The sequence below is a fragment of the Myiozetetes cayanensis genome, unplaced genomic scaffold (genome assembly GCF_022539395.1).
Source record: "Myiozetetes cayanensis isolate MyiCay16 unplaced genomic scaffold, myiCay2020 scf26, whole genome shotgun sequence".
NCBI lineage: Eukaryota > Metazoa > Chordata > Aves > Passeriformes > Tyrannidae > Myiozetetes > Myiozetetes cayanensis.
This window is the reverse complement of record NW_026087477.1, coordinates 6,740,550-6,759,215: the sequence shown is the minus strand read 5'-3', so window position 1 is coordinate 6,759,215 and position 18,666 is coordinate 6,740,550. Positions and strand designations below refer to the sequence as shown.

Below are 18,666 nucleotides of genomic sequence, written 5' to 3'. Positions count from 1 at the left end.
CCCAGCCCCCCTGGCACATCTTTATGCCTTTAGATCACCAGCTCCTGCCTGGGCAGCCCTGGGAAACCCCCTGGATCTTCATCCAGCTGTCTCTGCTGCACCTCTGTCTCCTTCACCCTGGTTCCCCTCTCCCCACAGAGTTTCTTACTCCCAGAAACACACAGGTGGTGCCACAGGCTGTGGAAATGTGGCAGTGAGCACTGGGAGAGGAAGGGGCTGTTTTTTGGACCTGTTTGGTAGATATTCTGAATTTTCTTTTGTACACCACGGCCACGGGGGAAGAGCTGCCCCTCGGCACCATGAGCCACGTCACCCCTTCCCACAGGATCTTCCCAGGATTTGCTGGGACCAGAGGAGAGGTCCAGCACACTCAGCAGGGCAGAGATGGCACCACTGTCCAGCTCAGGGACAAAAGGGAAGGCAGAAAATCCAGCAGTTTCCCAGGGAAGAACTCCAGGCCCAGGACAAACTGGGAGCACGGGGCACATGGAGCTGATCCAATGCAGGAAAGCTTCGGCCCTGATGCAACACAGCAGCACCCAGCTCTGCCTGACCTGTTCATGGGGATCCAAGGAGCCAAGGAAACCTTCCTGTGAGACCCCATTTCCCTAAGGAATTGTTCAGACATTCCTTTCTGCAGGAACATGCCAAACATCCCCCCCTGGCACCAGCAACTCCCTGGCAGACCAGGCTGTGCCAGCTGCCTCCAACCCCACACACAGCTCTGCCAGCAGGGGCAGGGAGTCAAACCCCAACCCCCAAAATTAAGAGCCAAAACTACACCTGGAAGGGGCACCAAGAGGGGGGGAAAACCTCTTGGAGCTCCCTGCCTGGTGTTGCAGCGAGCTCCAAGTTATGGCTGGACACCAAGCCAACGTTTGCTGCGGGGCTGAACAGTGACACAGGTGGCTCAGCCTGCCACCCTCAGTGGGTGAAGATGAGCAGTTGGACCTCAGGAATGTGCCCCAGAGCCGGTTCCATCCTGCAGCACCTCCCCTGCACAGTCACTCCCCCAGCACAACCTTTGCCTTTACTGCCCCTCTTCCCCTGTGGATGCACCAGGGCTTGTTCCTAAGCATGTCTATCCTCGTATTTGTCCTCACTCCACTCATCTCAGAGTCCCTGCTGCTACCAGGGTGTGAACTGGCATTTGGCAGCACCAGGATCACCTCTTCTCCCGTTCTGGACCTGCCTGGCACTGCCTTGGTAATCGCTGTCAAGTCAGACACAGTTTATCAATCTCCTTTTCGGCTCTTTAAACACTTCGTGCTGAACACTGGAAACAAGCCTGAAGTGCAGAGATAAGATTCAGCTGCCTCTCATCATTCTCCCCAGCAATTCCTTGGCAATTTGGCTCTCAAAGTTAGGAAAATGCTCCATCTGCTTTGGAAACAGAGGCCAAAAAGCCCTTTGTGCAGCAAGGACACCCTTCAGGGACTCACACACTCAGACACCTCTGTAACCTCGTGTTCTCAGCACCCACCCAGCACCATTTCCCAGCAGCAGAACTCCCTCCTGTTCCACCCTCCTCGGGAAAAACAGGAACAACCTGAGCTGCTGGTCCACTGCAGGATCCAGACCACCCACCCCATCTCCCACCTGGTCCCAGCTTCACTGCTGGGATTTACAGCTCCCTAGGAAAGGGCATATCCTTCCTGCTCCCCCTGCCCCCAATTCCTCCATCACTAATTACATCTCATCAGCCTTTCCCCTGCCCTGCTCCACTGGGAACCTCAGCCTGGGGCAGCCAGGAGAGCCCCAGGGTGCCCAGCCTGCCATTTAATTTGTGAAATGGCTGATTTATCAGCAAATGCATCATTTTGTCAGCACCGATCGCTGAATTCTATTCCCCTCCCATCAGCCTTCAAGAAGCAAATACAAATTTCCCTCTGAGCCACTGCTGGGCCTTTGCACAAACTCACCCAGTCCTCTCTGGTAAAAAAAAAAAAACAGATTTAGGGGCAGCAGGAGGAAGAAAATTAGGAAATTGCATTTTTATGCTTCACTTGGGAGTTTGCCCAAAGCACCCGTGAAAGGAGCACAGAGGCAATACAAAGTTTCAGCACTTGCTGGGGCTTCCCTGTTGGAAAAGCAGCTGGATCTGTGCTGCAAAGGGCCAGACAGTGACCACAGCACACAGGTCCTATAGCCTGGTGTCAGCTGGGGGGGTTTGGTGTCATCTGGGTGGGTTTGGTGTCATCTGGGTGGGTTTGGTGTCACCTACACCCTGCTCAAACAGCCTTGGGAATCCCAGTGGGACTGACCTTGCTCGGGGCACAGAGGTGGAAAATGCCATCTGTGGAGCTGGAGGTGCCTCCCTGCTCTGTAACCACCCCTTCCCAGCCCACCTTACCGGGTCTGAAGAGCCTCCCAGTGGTGCAGGGCCTGGAGCCCACCTGGGGCACCATCACAGCCCCACCTTCTCCTGCAGGTGCAGACAGAGCCAGGACCTGCCCCAGCAAGGCACGTCTGGGTCTTTTTGGGGGCAGGGCAGAGGTGCCTGGTGAGACCCCCCAGCACAGGGTCTGTTGCCAGGGCAGGGGTTCCATTGGCACCACCTCAGAGCTGGTGATGTCACGGTTCCCTTTGTGACATTCCCTCCAGTCCCACTGGTGATGGAGCCCCATGGAATGTGTCCCCTCCCCCTGGGGATGTTGTTGCCCCCCATCTCTGCAGGGACCCTGCCCACTCCCTGTGAGAACCTGGGCACTGCCACCACTGATCTTCCCCCAGAGGGTGGTGGGCACTGCCCAGGCTCCCCAGGGCAGTGGGCACGGCCCCAAGGCTGCCAGAGCTCCTGGAGCGTTTGGACAACGCTCTGAGGGACAGGGGGGATTGTTGGGGTGCCCTGGGCAGGGCCAGGAGTTGGACTGGATGGTCCTTGGGACACCCAGCCAGCTCAGGACATCCTGTGATTCGCTGATCACCCTCTCATCTTCTCAGAGGTATGATTATATAAATAATGTATATTTGTATATAAAATGACACATAAAATATATGTTTATATAATATATCAAGTGATATAAATTATATCATATGAATTATATAATATATAAAATATATAAATGTATACAAATAAATATATAATGTATATATAGTATATGTGACCATATAAATATGAAGTAATTATATTAATTTAAATAATAATTATTATTATTTTATTATTAATTTTGATTATTAATTAAATTTAATTTAATTAAATTAATTAATTTAATTAAATTAATTGAGACAAATATATATTTATATAAATAAATGTATTAGATATAAATATATAAAATAATATAAATTATATAATACATAAATTATAAAAATGTATACAAATAAATATATGTGTTTATAGTACACGCGAGTATATAAATATATAAATATATAATAATAATAATTTAAATTATTATGATTATTACTTTAATTAAATACATAGAGAAATTATATAATTTTGAAATTATATAAATAAATGTATTCTATATAAATATATAAAATAGTATAAATCCTATAAATAATTTACATAATATATAAAGTGATAAAAATACACACTGTGAATTAATCACCCACCAGCACATCACAGGCTCAGGGCTCACAGGGCAACCCCCATGAGCTCAGTGACACAGCAAACCCCCCGGGACCCCTCTAAAACCGGGATGTAAAACCCCCTCATCCTCACGTCTGCGGGAAGGGACGGCCCAGGAGGAAAGGGCCGGTGTGATTTTTGCGGTAATTCAGCGGAAAGTATTTTTCTGCCGTAATCTCCCTCTCCCGCCGGGTTTGTTCTTGCTGTGTGAAAGAAATGCGCCGAGTGTGGGAGGTGTGAACTAATGTTACCGCACCGGGAAGGTGGTGACGGCCGGAGATGTCACAGTGATGTACAGCAGGCTCCCTAATCACCGGGGTGTGAGCAAGTACAGTGGAAAAAAAAAAAGGGACATAATCGGTCTTTTAAGAAGAAAAACCCCAAAGCAAAGAGCTGTGAGACAACCTCGTCAGCAAATGCTATTTAAGAGCACAGACATTCACCTCCTCTCGCCTGGGGCAAGTGTTAACCTTTAAATGCTGCCTTTCCGCTCCCTTCCCTTTCACTCGTGTGTTTTTTTCCTCCTCCCGCTCCCCACTTGCCGAAATCTCCCGTGTTTCCCCAGCGAGAGCCTGTGGCTGTGGCTGTGCTGCTGTGCTGTGCCCGGAGCTGCTCCATCCACAGCCACCACCCCCACCCCTGCGCTGCAAAATCTCTTCAGCGGTAAAAAAAAGCAGCCAAAACCTCCCTGTGGCACCCAGGACTTGGAAATCAGCCTCGTTTCTTGCCATCCTTGGGCCAGATTTATTGGGAGGGTGGGTGGAGCTGAACTTTCTCAGAGGAGCTGGCCACGAGCATCACTTTGGCTGTCCCGTTGTTACAGATTTCTGCACACTCGGAGGTTGTCTCCCTGCAGGTGCCCTGGGAAGGGGTAGAAAGGGAGGAGAATCCCTGAGACAGAGAAAAAAACCCACCACTGTTTCCTGAGGGAGGACTGAGGGTGAGGAGGGGGCTGTGAAACCACCCCTTAGGCAAGGAGGCATCACTGTGGGTGCCCAGAGCTCCTCATGCTCTGACTGCCTCACTCTGGGCACTCAGCTCTGTGTTAATTCTCTTTAAAAAGATAATAAGAGGCTTTTTTTTTTTTTTTTAAATCAAACCCCTTTAAACTCCTGACGTTGCAGCCTCTGCTTCGAAGGCATTAAGAACTGAAATAGGTTTTTTCTGATGAAAGTGACTCTGACTCATTAAGGGCTTTCAACTGCTGCTCTAGTGCCAAGTGCCCCAGAAAATAAGGAGAGGAAGCTGCTTGTTCTCTCCTGGGGAGACTCAGCTCTTGTCACCAAATGTCCCCAAAGACTCCTGAGACCCTCTCAATGAAGCCCCTCCCCAGCTCTTTAGGATCTGGGTCAAAAAGATTATAAGAAACCTAAATAACTTAAATCTTCCCGCTTAGTCCACATTTCACAGCCCCAGAGAGGGCAGAGCTTTAGTATTTGCAGCCCAAATCCAGCTCAGCTTCTTCAGCTTTGGCAGCAGAGGCAGAAGAGCACAGCCCTGGGAGTGGCACCTTGGCTTGGATTTAGGCTAAGAACTAAAATCCAACCCACTGAGTGTTTACAGGAGGTGAATTCCCCCCTTCACCAGATGTCCAGGCTGTGGGTATGTGCCCAGTGAGATGCTCTGAGCACCAGCTGCCTCCCCCCACACCTCCCAGCCCCTCCTGCAGTGCAGCCACATCAACATCCTCTGCATCCTCAGAGCATCACCAGCATCCTCAAAGCATCACCAGCATCCTCAGAGCATCACCAGCATCCTCCAAGCATGAGAAAGTGGCATGTTTTAAAGGAAATCTCCCAAATTCTGCCCAGTTGGGTGGGGAGAGTCCATAGTTGGGGGCTCAGGAGCCTCAAGCCCTGTGGTTGTGCTGCAAATATAATTAATCCTCTTGTGACAAATACGAGGCCACCCGGGACTCTGCAGCTGGTTTTGTGTGGCTGTGCAGTTGTTCAGAATTTTAGGGTGACTGTGGGGCTCAAACAGGTCCTTCAATTCACCCCCCACACCTGGGGCACAAACTGTGGGCAGATCACACTCAAATTTCACAGTGGTGTTCACCAAAAGGGATTGGTTTCCCTGTTTCTTCAAGGCATGGAATAAATAATGCAACAGCACCTCTATTCCCTTCTGGATTTTGTGTTTTGCTGTTCCTTTCCCTCCTCATTTTCAAGCTTTTTTTTTATTCCCACTGCTTTCAAACACTGAGCAATTCAGGAAGATTATTTATGCCAGCAGGAAAAATGCTGAGGCAACGAGGAAAATTGCCCTGGGTTAGAGAAAATAAGAAAGTTTTGATATAACTTGTGCATTAATGGACCTGGGTCTTATAGAGGATGAATCCCTGGTGTCATCAGACATGCCTCACTTTCCCATTTGGTCCAGAAGGAGATTAACAAAGACAGACAATTACAGTAGGAATTAATTGAATAATCCCATCCAGCTCTTGGCAAAACATTCCCTAGAAAGGTTGTTTTATCTTGAGCCATTCCCACCCCTCCCTCCCCAGATTTGCCAAGCAAATTACAGTAAAGAGATTCTCCCCCTCTTTCATTTTGGCTACAGAAATAAATAGGTGCAACTTCAAACTTAAACCCCTGACGTTTTTTGGGGGGGTGGAGGGAGGGAAATGCTGACAACGTGAAAACCATTATCAGCTCATGTGGCTTTCACCTGCCAGGGAGGAAAAAGAAAATTCCCTCAGCAGCTGTAATTGCTGATGAGCAGGAAAACTGCCCAGGAGGGATTTCCCTGTCCTTTAGCTCGAGTGCAAAGAATGCAGAGGCAGCACATCTGGAGCTGGGGGTGACCAGGAGGCCACATCTGGATTGCTGCACTGACATCCTGTGGCTGAATTCCCTAGGAAATCCATGGGGGATCAAGAAAACCCTAATTTTTTTCCTCTGATCTCTTCCTGAGCCACAGCCACGAGTCTGTGCCACCACTGAATATTCAGGGTTATGGGTGTGGAAACCCAGCAGAGGGGTCAGGGCATGGAATTGTAGAATCATGGAACATCCTGAGCTGTGATCCACAAGGACCATCCATTCCAAGGATCATCCAGCCCTGCCCAGCACCCCCCAAAGATCCAAACACTCCTTGTCCAAACGCTCCTGGAGCTCTGGCAGCCTTGGGGCCGTGCCCACTGCCCTGGGGAGCCTGGGCAGTGCCCACCACCCTCTGGGGGAAGGACCTTTCCACAATATCCATTCCAAACCTTTCCTGACACAGCTCCAGCCGTCCCCTGGGGTCCTGTCACCAGTCACCACAGAGCAGAGATCTGGGAAAAATCCAAGCACAGGAAAGGGGTCTCAGATTTCTAACAACCAGAGCCTCCTTTCCCGTGCTTGGTGTCCCACCCTCTCACCACAGATGTGGCTGACAGGGCTCTTCCCTCCTGCCTGGGGGGATGTGGACACACAGGAACAACCACCAAGCTCTTCACACCACAGTGCAGCTGGTTTCATCTGCAGGCAAGAAATCCTCTGTCAGGCTTCTCCTTTCCCTCTCCCCTGGGTTGCAGATGGCACCACGACCCAGCTGGACATCCAAAAAGCTGAGTTTTGTGTGGCCAAAGCAGCACCTGCACGTGGAAGGGTTGGAAGGGACCTTAAAGATGATCTGAATCCAACCCCCCCCTGCCGTGGGCACCTGATAGAGCCCTCCACACCTTTCTGAGCATTCCAGCTGTGCCCCAGATGTGATGGAGGGTGTTGATCTCTGCAGGAACCAGTGCTGAGCCAGCCCCCAGAGCTCTGGATCCATGGAAAGAGAGGGATAGAACAGAAGCACAGGAATAGCAGACAACATCCAGGTTTAACCCAGCACAGTAAGACTTGAGTTCTGGGGAATTTTGGGGAATTTCAGCCAGAAATGTGACATTTTGTGGGGTTCTAGGAAGACTTGGACCACACTTTAGTCCAAGCTGATTGTTGCAGCCATCACTAAATGAAGGAGTTGGGCAGAAAGAAGCAGAAATAAAGACACCAAAACCCTGAGTGATGTGTGGGAAGTGGAGCTCATCACCCTGCTCTGCCACAGCCTGAAAATCAGGTGGGCATGAAAATCCTGCCCTGTTTTCCTGGTGGTATTTCACAAACATGTTTCTCCAACACCCTTCCTGTTAAAACCAGTGTGATTAAACTGGAAGGCTCTTACAGGATGGGAAAAGGGAAACTCAGCTTGGGGCTGAGAAACATTATTTAAAGAACATCCAACCCAACGATGCAAGAAATGCCACTGTACTAAAAACACAACAGTTTAACAACAAGCCTTTCCCCAAGCCAGATTCAGGTGTGAAATTAGAGTAATTATTTAGATTTAATACTTATTCATCATGAGCCCTACACATCAGCATTGCAGAACAAAACAAAAGCTGCATGAAAACCAGTCATTTCTTCCACTGAGGACACTACTTTTTCACTTGCATCTACAGCCATACCAGTAAATTCTTCATAAGAGCCCTTGACTTTTAGGCTGCTCAGAATCAGAGAAATTTAGAGGCAAATGCCAAAAAAAGAAAAATCCCCAGTTCAGCCTCTCAGCTCTCTGACAATTGCTAAAGTCCCCTGGTCTCCTATGTGAGTGGGGGACACGATGCAGTTCCTTCCACAGCTGATTAACACTGCTAATTGTATATGGTTTGGAATTTTCCCTTCTAATTATTTTATAACTATGGAAATATAACCAAGATGCGATTTCAAACAGACTTTTGGAGCAGCATTGCCCTTACAGGTGCAACCAGGAGCCCCACAGGCTCCTCTGAGGGCAACATCTCTTTCCAGAAGTCGCTGCCTAACTTTTCCTGCCTCAGTAATGATTCAGTTTGGGTCCTAAGCCTGAGCTAAAGGTCACCATTAGCTCATGCTCTTAAGAGAAGCCTCTGTAGTCATTTCTCTGCCTAAGTGACACAGAGCCTGAAAGGTGTGAGATTTGTCAGGGGGGTTTGGGAGTTTAGCAGGGGACAGAGAAATTCGCTTTTCAGAGGCACAGGGATGGAGGAGCGTTTGGATCAGACTTTGGCTCCAGCCAGTTGTGTCCAAAGCTGGTGGATGCTTTCCAAAAACCTGTGAGAGCAGCAGCTGAGCTGAGCCTGCTGAGCTTTGGGGCATCCTAAGCCAAAGTCTCATCACCACTCAGTGTCCAGTTGCTCCCGACAGGCTAATCCTCCCTGAAATACTGTTTTGCCCTCATTTATATCCATGTTACCACCCCGTCCTGTGGCAATAATTTGCCTGGTTTAACCACGTGCTGCATTAAAAAAAAAAAAAAAAAGTACATCCTTTGGCTTTTGTTTTTAAAGCCTCTGCCCACTTTCACTCGTTCTGCGTTGTGGAAACCAGTGAGCAATTTTCCCCTCTCAGGTTCTGCAGCTCTCCCATTGATGTATATTTAGATAACTGTAACATGTCCCTTTCTTCTTTCCCATTCTGGTAGGCAGATTAAAAAATACTAGAACAGTTTTCCAAAGAGATACAAACAAAAGAAATATTTTCCTTGTCTTCCCCTCTTAAAACACACAGAGGGTTGTGGGTTTTTTTACTGTATAATGCTCAGCCCAGTAATTAGCAGCTTGAAAACTATATGAGATTACTCTGGAACAAAGACTAGTTAAAGAATTAACTTCTAAGCCTGAGCAGGAGAAGAAACAGGTCAGCTCCCTTGCAGGCAAGGCTCACAGCCACCATCACCTGAAACAACCAGTACAATGATGACTTTTCTCTGAGGATGTTATTAAATGGGGGATTTGGGGATGGGAGAACGGATAGAGATGGCTGGATCTCCCCTCAGGTAGGAAACTCTCCAGGACAAGGAGAAATTCAGGTGTGGAGGGAGAGGAAACACCTTCCCTGTGTGGATCTCCTCCCTGGAGGGGAGGAAAAGCCAAACCTGGAGCAAGAGAAGGGTGGTGAAGGTTTGTAAGGAGGTGTGAGCTGAGCCAGGTGTGGGGCCAGGGCTGGCTCATTGCACACCCTTTCCTCCACTCCTACTGCTTTTCCTGCTGCTGTCCCACCTTTCCTCTCCCTCCACGGGGGCCCAACAGCTCCCACTGCCACGAACCCCAGCTCCAAGCCATGTTTGGCCCTTGGTTTGTGCAACAGCAGGGACACAGCAAACAGGAAATGTTACTCATTGCTGCATCATTTTCAGCCCAGCTCTGCCTGCTCCCCCCAGAAACACACCTTTGGGCACCTGCAGGTTTAAATCTCTCAGGGCTGTCTCTCCCAGGCAGCAGGTACAGCAGGGTTAGGGGGTACAGCGAGGTTAGGAGGGACAGCAGGGTTGGGAGAGGCAGCAGGATTAGGGGGTACAGTAGGATTAGGATATACAGCAGGGTTAGGGGGTACATCAGGATTAGGATGTACAGCAGGGTTAGGAGGTACAAAAAGGGTAGGAAGTGCAGCAGGAATAGGAGACACAGCAGGGTTAGGAGGGGCAGCAGGATTAGAAGGTGCAGTAGAATTAGGATGTACAGCAGGATTAGGAAGTACACTGGGATTAGGAGGTGCAAAAAGGGTAGGAAGTGCAGCAGGATTAGGAGATACAACAAGGTTAGAGGGTACAGCAGAGTTAGGAAGTACAGCAGGGTTAGGATATACAGCAGGATTAGGAAGTACAACAAGGTTAGGAAATACAGCAGGGTTAGGGGGTACAGCAGGATTAGGGTCCTGGGGTACAGCAGGTACAGCAGATCCTGGGGGCCATCCCCTCCCTGCAAACACCAAACCCACCCTCCAGAGCAGGCTGAGCTCCTCACACCCCCTCAGGGGAATTGCTGCCCCCTGAAACTTCTGCAGCACACAGAGCCAGCCCTGCCCAGCTCCGAGAAAAAACTGCTCCGTTTCTCAGGCAGGGGGCAAACGCATTTATGGGCAGAGGAATCAGGAAGGTGTGAGCCCCACAGCTCCCTTCACTTGTGCCCTTCATTGTGCCCTGTGCTGCTCCTGGGCAGGGCTCAGCTCCAGGGAGTGGATTTCTCCTGCTGGCTGTTCCCGAGGAGGGAATTTCAGAGTGGATTCAGTCCCAACAGACAGGCCAGGACAGCTTGTGGAAAGACTTCTATTAGGCACATGTTGGTACCTCCCCAGCCCAGGTGACCCTTTGAACAGCCCTGCCCAGCCCTGAGAAAAGCCGGTCCTGCCAGTGATGAGGACGAGCAGGAGTTGGGAGGAGGAGGCAAAATACTCCCTGAGCCCCCTCCTTGCTGTGGGCTGTCCCTCCCAGCTCTGAGGGGAAGAGAGGACAGAGGGAATGAGCCAGGAAATGGAACCACTTGTGGTTTCTTTTCATCTGAAAAGCATCACTGCGTGGAGTTTCACACCTGAGGAGCGGTTGCCCCGCTCTGGTTTCCCCTCGTGCCCCTGGGTACAGAAGAGCTGCCCCCTCATGCCCTGGCAGCCCTGAGCAGGAAGCTCTGCCCAGTTCTCTGCACCCCTCTCAGCACAGAAATGTGGGAGATGGACATTCACAGAACCACGGAATATTCTGAGCTGGGAGGGACTCACAGGGATCATCCAAGTCCAACCCTGGCCCTGCCCAGGACACCCCAACAATCCTCCCCTGTCCCTCAGAGCGTTGTCGAAATGCTCCTGGAGCTCTGGCAGCCTTGGGGCCGTGCCCACTGCCTTGGGGAGCCTGGGCAGTGCCCACCACCCTCTACTTATCTTCTGAAATGAAACCCCAACTAAATTAGAGGGAGTGGTCAACAGTATTTTATTACAGAATTAGAGTTCGTGCCTGTGTGCTGCTGTGGCATTTCACAGTCTTTTTTATCTATTCCAATGCTGAGCTAGAAAAAATCCTGAAATATTATACCATTACTTGAAAAATCCTTTTCTTGCACCTTCATAATATCTAATTGGTTTTTAGTAAACACTGATAAATATCTTCTGAAGGGGAAGGGGAGGAAAGGAGGATATTTAGAAAGCTCCAGTGTCTGTTTTATAGATGTTGTGATACTGTTAAAAAGGCTTGCTGTCTTCTGTCCTAAAACTGCAGCTTCTTGCTCATGAGCACCTGTTTCAATTTTGGTATTTTAGGAACTGTCCTGCCTGTGTGTAAAGGGAAGCTTCTTAAATACATGTGTGTGCCCCACAGCTCCCTTCACCCGTGCCCTTCATTGTGCCCTGTGCTGTTGCTGAGCAGGGCTTGGCTCTAGGGAGTGGATTTCTCCTGCTGGCTGTTCCCAGGGAGGGAATTTCAGAGTGGATTCAGTCCCAACAGACAGGCCAGGACAGCATTGGCAGCTTGTGGAAACACTTTTATTAGGCACACGTTGGTACCTCCCCAGCCCAGGTGACCCTTTGAACAGCTCAGGGCTCTCCTTTCCAAACCAATTTGAGGGTTTGTTCCATCCCATGGCAGGTGGTCTGGTTTGTCCTTTTACCTGGTCTTATCATTGCTGGAAGTTTCTCTTAGCTATAAAATTAAGTCAGTGCAGGCAGTGCAGCTTTGCTGTTATTAGGAACACCGTAGATTGCATGAAAATGCGTGGTTGGGGCAGAGGAGAACACTTTGGAGATGCTTATTCACTTTGAGATGTCTTCTTCCACCAGATTGGGCTGATGGAATCATCAGGTTGGGCTCTGTTTGTCCATCATGCCAAAAAATGTTTGGGGCTGACGGGCCACAGCACCACCCAAACCACATCAGCCTCCTTTCCTTGGGAAAAAAAAGACAAAGCATGGAAGAACTAGAGGATAAGAGGTTATGGCTGTGCCTGGAATGTGTCCCTGAGAATTATCTTTGGCTGCAAACTGAGGTGGCTGAGGAACAGCATCAAGTAGGCTCTAGAACCTTCTGTGAGGCTGCTGCTCACTGAGGCTTTCCCAAAGGTTTTCCCGAGGCTTTCCCAAAGGCAAAGCAGTCAGGATGGACAGGGAGAACACCCCTGCAGATTTAGGAATACGTACACTAAGTGCAACATGTGCACAGGTAAAAGTTGCCTGTGTTTTCTAAGGGAAATGCCCAAATATGAAAAGATCATTTTTGGAAAATGTCTTATTTTAAAAAGCAAGAAGCTAAAGTAAAATTAATTTTTTTTTTTTGCATTTCAGTTAAAAAAAAAATAGAAAATTTAGTCTTTCAAAATGACTATTGCAAATATAAATGAAATTATATTCTGGACCATACTATGTGTGGTCACAGAAAAAGAGTTCATTGTCTCTGAAGATAAATTATGATAAACTGGGAATAAAGTGGACTAGGTCCTGCTCTCCTTTCATGCCAGTGTAAATCCACAGTCACAGAGTCACTATCCCTGTTTATTTTCTCCAGGGGTCTGAAGCTGTTTCCATCAATATTTTCCCATGTGGAGCAATTAAGAGTTGAGCACATCCGTGGAGATGAAGGTGATGATGAAGCAAAGAAGATCACGAGGGTTGCCACCCCAAGCAGCTGCAGTTGTGTTACGTGGTGTGGGAACCACCTCCACTGTCTTGGCCCCTTCCTGCCCCTTCACACCTCCCACCTGAGCTTGTTGTGTCAGCAGAGCTGCCAGGTGGGACTCAGGGACTGCAGTGTCCGACAGGTCTCACCCACCAAGAGGAACAACCATGGCCAGCTGCACTTGAGCTGTGGTGGAGCAGCCCAGTCCTAGAAACCCTCCCTGGCATTTGCAAAAACGCATGGAAAAATCACGTCCCTCTTTGACGAATGAGACATTGCCCTCCCACTCCATCCTTCCAAACCCTTCATGTCTTTCCAAAGTCCTACACCGGCCTCATGATGGCTCATTCCTCTGCTGCCTCAGTGGGAGTCCAGGCCACCCTCCTCCAAACTGCTGAGGGCTTTGGTCTTAATCCTGAGCTTGTGAGGGAGGGCGGCGTGGCTTCGGCCCTTCGGGTGATCCTCAGAAGGGCAGGGCAGGCTGCAGGGGGGCGGAGGAGAAGTCTTGGGCACTTGCTGCTCATCATCTTCGTCTGACACAGCGGTGCTGCTTTCTTTGCTCACCTCGGTGGCGCCGGGGGAAGGGCACAACAGGCACGAGCTGCCCGACCAAGGCCAAGGGAAGGGCTGTTTATCTGGGCAGTGGTAGCTGAGGAATGGAGAGCCCAGGGATGCCTCAAGCCTCTTTGGCTGCTGGAGGCCCGGCGTGTCCATGGGAAGCGGCTTCGACTCACAGCCCAGGACGTTCCTGGGCGGGCCAAAGGTTTCATAGGAGAAGTCAGCGGGTTCCACCACCCTGGGCATGAAGCTCTTCCTCACAGGGAAGCAGGACTCTGCCACCAAGGGCTCCAGCGCCGGGAGCGGGGAGCTGGCCCTGTGCCCTCTGAGGCAGATCCCCAGCGAGCGGCCCTGGTAGGGGGTGTTGCCCGGGCTGACGAGCCCGAAGCGCAGCTTGAGGGAGAGCAGCTCCATCCTGAGCACGGCGTTCTCCTCGCTGAGGGCGGCCAGCTGGCTCTCCATGGCCACGTCGTTGAGGCGCCGCTTCTCCCGCGAGCGCTTGGCGGCCTCGTTGTTCTTGCGCCGCTTCTCCCAGTACGTGTTGTCCTTCTTCTCGTCGGGCATGAACTCCCGCTTGCGCCGGGAGGCACCGCCGGCCTTGCCCAGCAGGAGCTGGGCCTTGCTGGGCCGGAGGGTCAGCTCAGTGACGGAGCTCAGCGGGGCCGGGAAGTTCTCCATGGTGGTGAACGCGGCCGGGGCTCTGCTGGGGGTTGGAACACAAAGACGGTGCCACTGAAGGGTCACAGAGTCATGGAGTGTGATGGGTTGGATGGGACCTACAAGGATCATCCAGTCCAACCCTTAGCCCTGCCCAGGACACCCCAACAATCCCCCCCCGTCCCTCAGAGCGTTGCCCAAACGCTCCTGGAGCTCTGGCAGCCTTGGGGTCGTGCCCACTGCCCTGGGGAGCCTGGGCAGTGCCCACCACCCTCTGGGGGAAGAACCTTTCCCTGGGATCCATCCCAACCCCCCTGGCACAGCTCCAACCATTCCCTGGCTCCTGTCCCTGGTCCCCCCAGAGCAGAGCTCAGTCCCTGCCCCTCCTCTGCCTCTGCCCAGGCAGTGGGAACTGCAGTGAGGTCTCCCCTCAGTCTCCTCCTCTTCAGCTGAACACACCAAGTGCTCTCAGTGTCTTTACACGGCTTCAAAACAAGACCCTTCCCCATCTTTATTGCCTTCCTTTGGATGTTCTCTAGAACACAAGCTATTACCACTGAAGGTTCATTAACGTAATGAATAAATTAATCTCTCCACGTGATTGTTTTGTGTCTATTCCAGTCATGCCAGTGCAGCACCACACGCACGTAAACTGGAGACACCCCCAGTTATTTCTGTCAGTTTGCAGCCACGCTCTCAAAATATTCAGATTCTGATGTATCAGCAAGTCAGTCACTCACATCTCACCACCATCTGCAAAGTCCAGCACAGGACACCCAAAAATGTGTGTGACTGAGCAGAGTTAAACCCCACGTATTTTGCCGACTCAGGGAACAATCACGAACATTTTGCCTGAGTAACTTCAATCAAGATAATACAAATTAGTACTTATCTCCCACTAATCTCAAGATGCTTTACAAAGGAAACAAGAGTCATTTAGCCCAGCTTCACAGATAAGGGAGGCACAGGGAGAAGAGCTGATTTACCTCAGTCACGTACTCGAGTCAGCAGCTGAAGCAGGATTACGAACCTTCTGAGTGGACTCAGCCCCCAGATTTCCCCAAAATCCCTTGTCCCACCCTGGAAAGCTGGATTTGGTGAAGCCTGTGATTTTGATAGATCTGTAAGGAAATCATGGAATGGTTTGGGTTGGAAAGGACCTTAAAGGTCATCTCATTCCACCCCCTGCCATGGGCAGGGACACCTTCCACTAGCCCAGGTTGCTCCAAGCCCCGTCCAACCTGGCCTTGGACACTTCCAGGGATCCAGGGGCAGCCACAGCTTCACTTGGCAACCTGTGCCAGGGCCTCCCCACCCTCACGAGGAAGAATTTCTTCCCAGTATCTAATCTGAACCTATTCTCTTTCAATTTGAAGCCATTCCCCCTTGTCCTGTCAGTCCAGACCCTTGCAAATATTCTCTCTCCACCTTTCCTGTAGCTCTTTCAGGAACAGGAAGGCCACAATTCCAACCAGGAGCCTTCTCTTCTCCAGGCCGAGCAATCCCAACCAACAGAAAGCTGGGCCAGAGGGACAATCAGCATGGAGCCTGATAAACCATCACCTCTATAGGATTGCCCTAAAATGGTAAAGAAAGGCATGATTGTTTCACTTTGATTAGCAGCTGATGCACTGGAGCTTTGGCCACGTTTCAATCCCCCCCAGCCCTTGCACAAGGCCCTTCATTCCAACCTCCTGAAATGCCTGTTGTGACCCAAAACCTCCAACACACAGATGGTGGTCAAGGTGCCCCCCAGGCTTTTATTAGCACTGAAACGCACTCAGGGCTCACCAAATACACCAAATAAACAGGGGCAGCTGTTTACAGAACTGCAAAGTGCTTTTCTGAGTCATGGCACAGCATCATCGAGGTTCCTGGCAGGGCTGCTCAGACTGTTGAGGGGAAGAGGCCTGGCCGACACTTTCGGCTGAAAACGTCCCTCCCCTCTTACCCCCAAGAAATAAAACGTTTCGAGCTGAGAAGTGCCCAAACTCAGAGGAAAGAAAGCAAAACTACCTCCAAAAGCCAGCCAGAAATTTCCAAGAGCTATTTCAGGAGTCGAAAGAAATGGAGATGTTCAGAGGTGCTGGCGAAGTGAGAGCTCAGGCCCTTCTTGGGTGGCATGGGTTTGTGCAGGCGGATGTTGTGAGCTGTGAAAATGTGGTGTGTGACCTCCTGCAAACCAACAGGGCTAAGAATCCACGTGACTAAGAGCCAGCCTTCCTGTGGAATCGATTTATTGTGTGTGACAGACGTGAAGTGCTCCCTCTCAGGGAGGGATCACCATCCTCAAGCAGAAGGCGATAAAGCCCAAATCATTCAGGATTTTGAATTGCAGGGTCTGTGTGTCCCTCTGAACACAAGACAAACAGAAACAGAGATTAGGATGTTTGGGTGCTCCACTTTTCTTCCTGAACGTTCACATCAACACAAACCAAAAGAGTTCACACGGGTGTGGAAAGTAAATAACTCCTAAACATCGCCCAGATTTTGCATCTGGAGGTTTGGAAAATTTCCAGGGTTCTTCACTTTCAAAGTTTCACGTAGAAATGAGCTGAAATGGTCAGGTTTTCCAAGAGTAACTAGTGATTCCCTAAGAATCCAAGTCATAAATCATAAAAAGTCTGGAAGCAAAATATAGAATCATAAAAAGTCTGTAGCATCATAGAAAGGTTTGGGTTTGAAGGGAGCTCAAAGATCATTTTATTCCACCCCCTGCCATGGGCAGGGACACCTTCCACTAGCCCAGGTTGCTCCAAGCCCTGTCCAGCCTGGCCTTGGACACTTCCAGGGATCCAGGGGCAGCCACAGCTGCTCTGGGCAACCTGTGCCAGGGCCTCCCCACCCTCCCAGACAAGAATTCCTTCCCAATGTCTCATCTCAACCTGAAAATCAGATCCCTTTTTAAGGTATCCCAAGACAGCACCCAACAAATGAGGCAGAAGAGCTCTCTGGAGGATTTGGAAAATCAAACAATGTGAGGGTGGATGTGAAGGAGGTGAAGGAGTTCCATCACACACACACAGCAGAAATGTCAACACCGAGCTGAAAACTGCTGTAGAAGCTCTCTGATTAAATATTCTGCTGCTTGCAGATGAAATATCAGCTATTTATTTATGCAGATTTAGAGACCTTCAGAACTGGCAGGTTGTCATCAGCAGTGATCTCTGCACAGCCCAGACTTGCAAAACTGACAAAGCCACATTTCTTCCCCCTCCCAGTTTGCTCAGCGTGACCAGAGTTTTGTTCTGGTTTAAATCAGGACAAGTCCCACGAAAGTATTCTCTGCTCAAATCAGTGGGATTTTGTAATTAAATACATTTATTTGAATTTATCAACTGTCCTCAAAGAGTAAGCAAAGGTTCTGAGTGTAACCAAAACAAAGAATGTCCTTTAGCACAAAGAAGTTTGGGGTAATTCCTTCAGCTTTCGATCAAAATTTCTTCTGAGCTCAGAGCATCAAAAGGAGAATTTCAGCGAGTGTGCTTGTGGTTTCTCACAGTGTCAAGAGGCAGAAATACGGTTTTTTTCAGGGTTTAATCACTTACAAGGAATGTTTCAGGTTAGGATGTGACATGGCTTGTTGTTGAATGAGTCAAAGATCAACAGGTGGCTTTTTTGCTGTGTAAACTCATCACCCACAGTGGACAAAACAGGTTGTTTTCTCCCTGTCCTTCCCTTGCTCCTGGTGCTGTAAAGAGGTCCTATGAGAAGTTTCAAGGTCATTGCACCCAATATTCCCTGTCCAGTAGAGCTGGGAAGCTTGGGAAATAAAAGTGACCCAAAAGAGGCATTTGTGAGACAGAACAGAAAGTCAGGACAAACCGGAACGACGAACCTTCCAGAAAACTCATTTTGTTTAACCTTTCCCACATTTGCTCAATCCCTCCCACTCAATCTGGCTCTGCCAAGGTGGGAATTTCCTTCAGACCTCAACACTTGCAGCAAATGGAAGGGAAATAGTGAGAAGTGAGGGTTGGGCCCAGGGAGCTAAACCAGAGGGAGGACACAGTTCCTCTGGGTCGGAGGTGGGAAGCTCTGGGAGAAGGTTGGGTGTGGAGAGGGAGGCAGGGGAAGTTCTTATCCGAGGCAGGATCTGGCCTTTTAAGGTCAAGGAATGAAGGCTTAGCTGGGCCAGTATGTGAAAGCATCAAGGTTTAGGCCACAGAGTCTAAGCTCTACCTGTTATTTATATCTGCAGCCCACAAAGTCACACCTATACCCACACGACAAGTGTCTCGGGGCTCTTCTCGAGCGCAGCCTCCAGCAGTCGAGTGCACACAGTGACACTCAGCCTGTACCCACAGGGCTGCTGGAGACATTAATACCAGCAATGACAGCAGGACATTTTGGCCAAGAGCATTATGCAACCAGTGCTCTCCAAAGGTGCTTTGGTATCTGTTGCTCCTGTGGCCAAAAAGTGAAAGACGTTCAGCCAAGTCCTGCCAGAACATGGGCCATGTTCTGTGTCCTCTGCACCCCCAGCGGAGAGAAAGCAC

At 49.9% G+C, this 18,666-nt stretch overlaps 1 protein-coding gene across 1 annotated transcript; it reads right to left on the bottom strand.

Annotated features, from left to right (window-relative positions):
* Positions 1-13,312: 13,312 nt before the first annotated feature.
* Positions 13,313-14,188, bottom strand: NFILZ (NFIL3 like basic leucine zipper). Its single transcript, XM_050321463.1, has one exon. The coding sequence runs from the start codon at positions 14,186-14,188 to the stop codon at positions 13,313-13,315; it is 876 nt and encodes a 291-aa protein (XP_050177420.1).
* Positions 14,189-18,666: the final 4,478 nt, after the last annotated feature.

Bases quoted from the DNA above. Each gene is read 5' to 3' on its own strand.
- NFILZ (XM_050321463.1), bottom strand. From the start codon at position 14,188: ATGGAGAACTTCCCGGCCCCGCTGAGCTCCGTCACTGAGCTGACCCTC.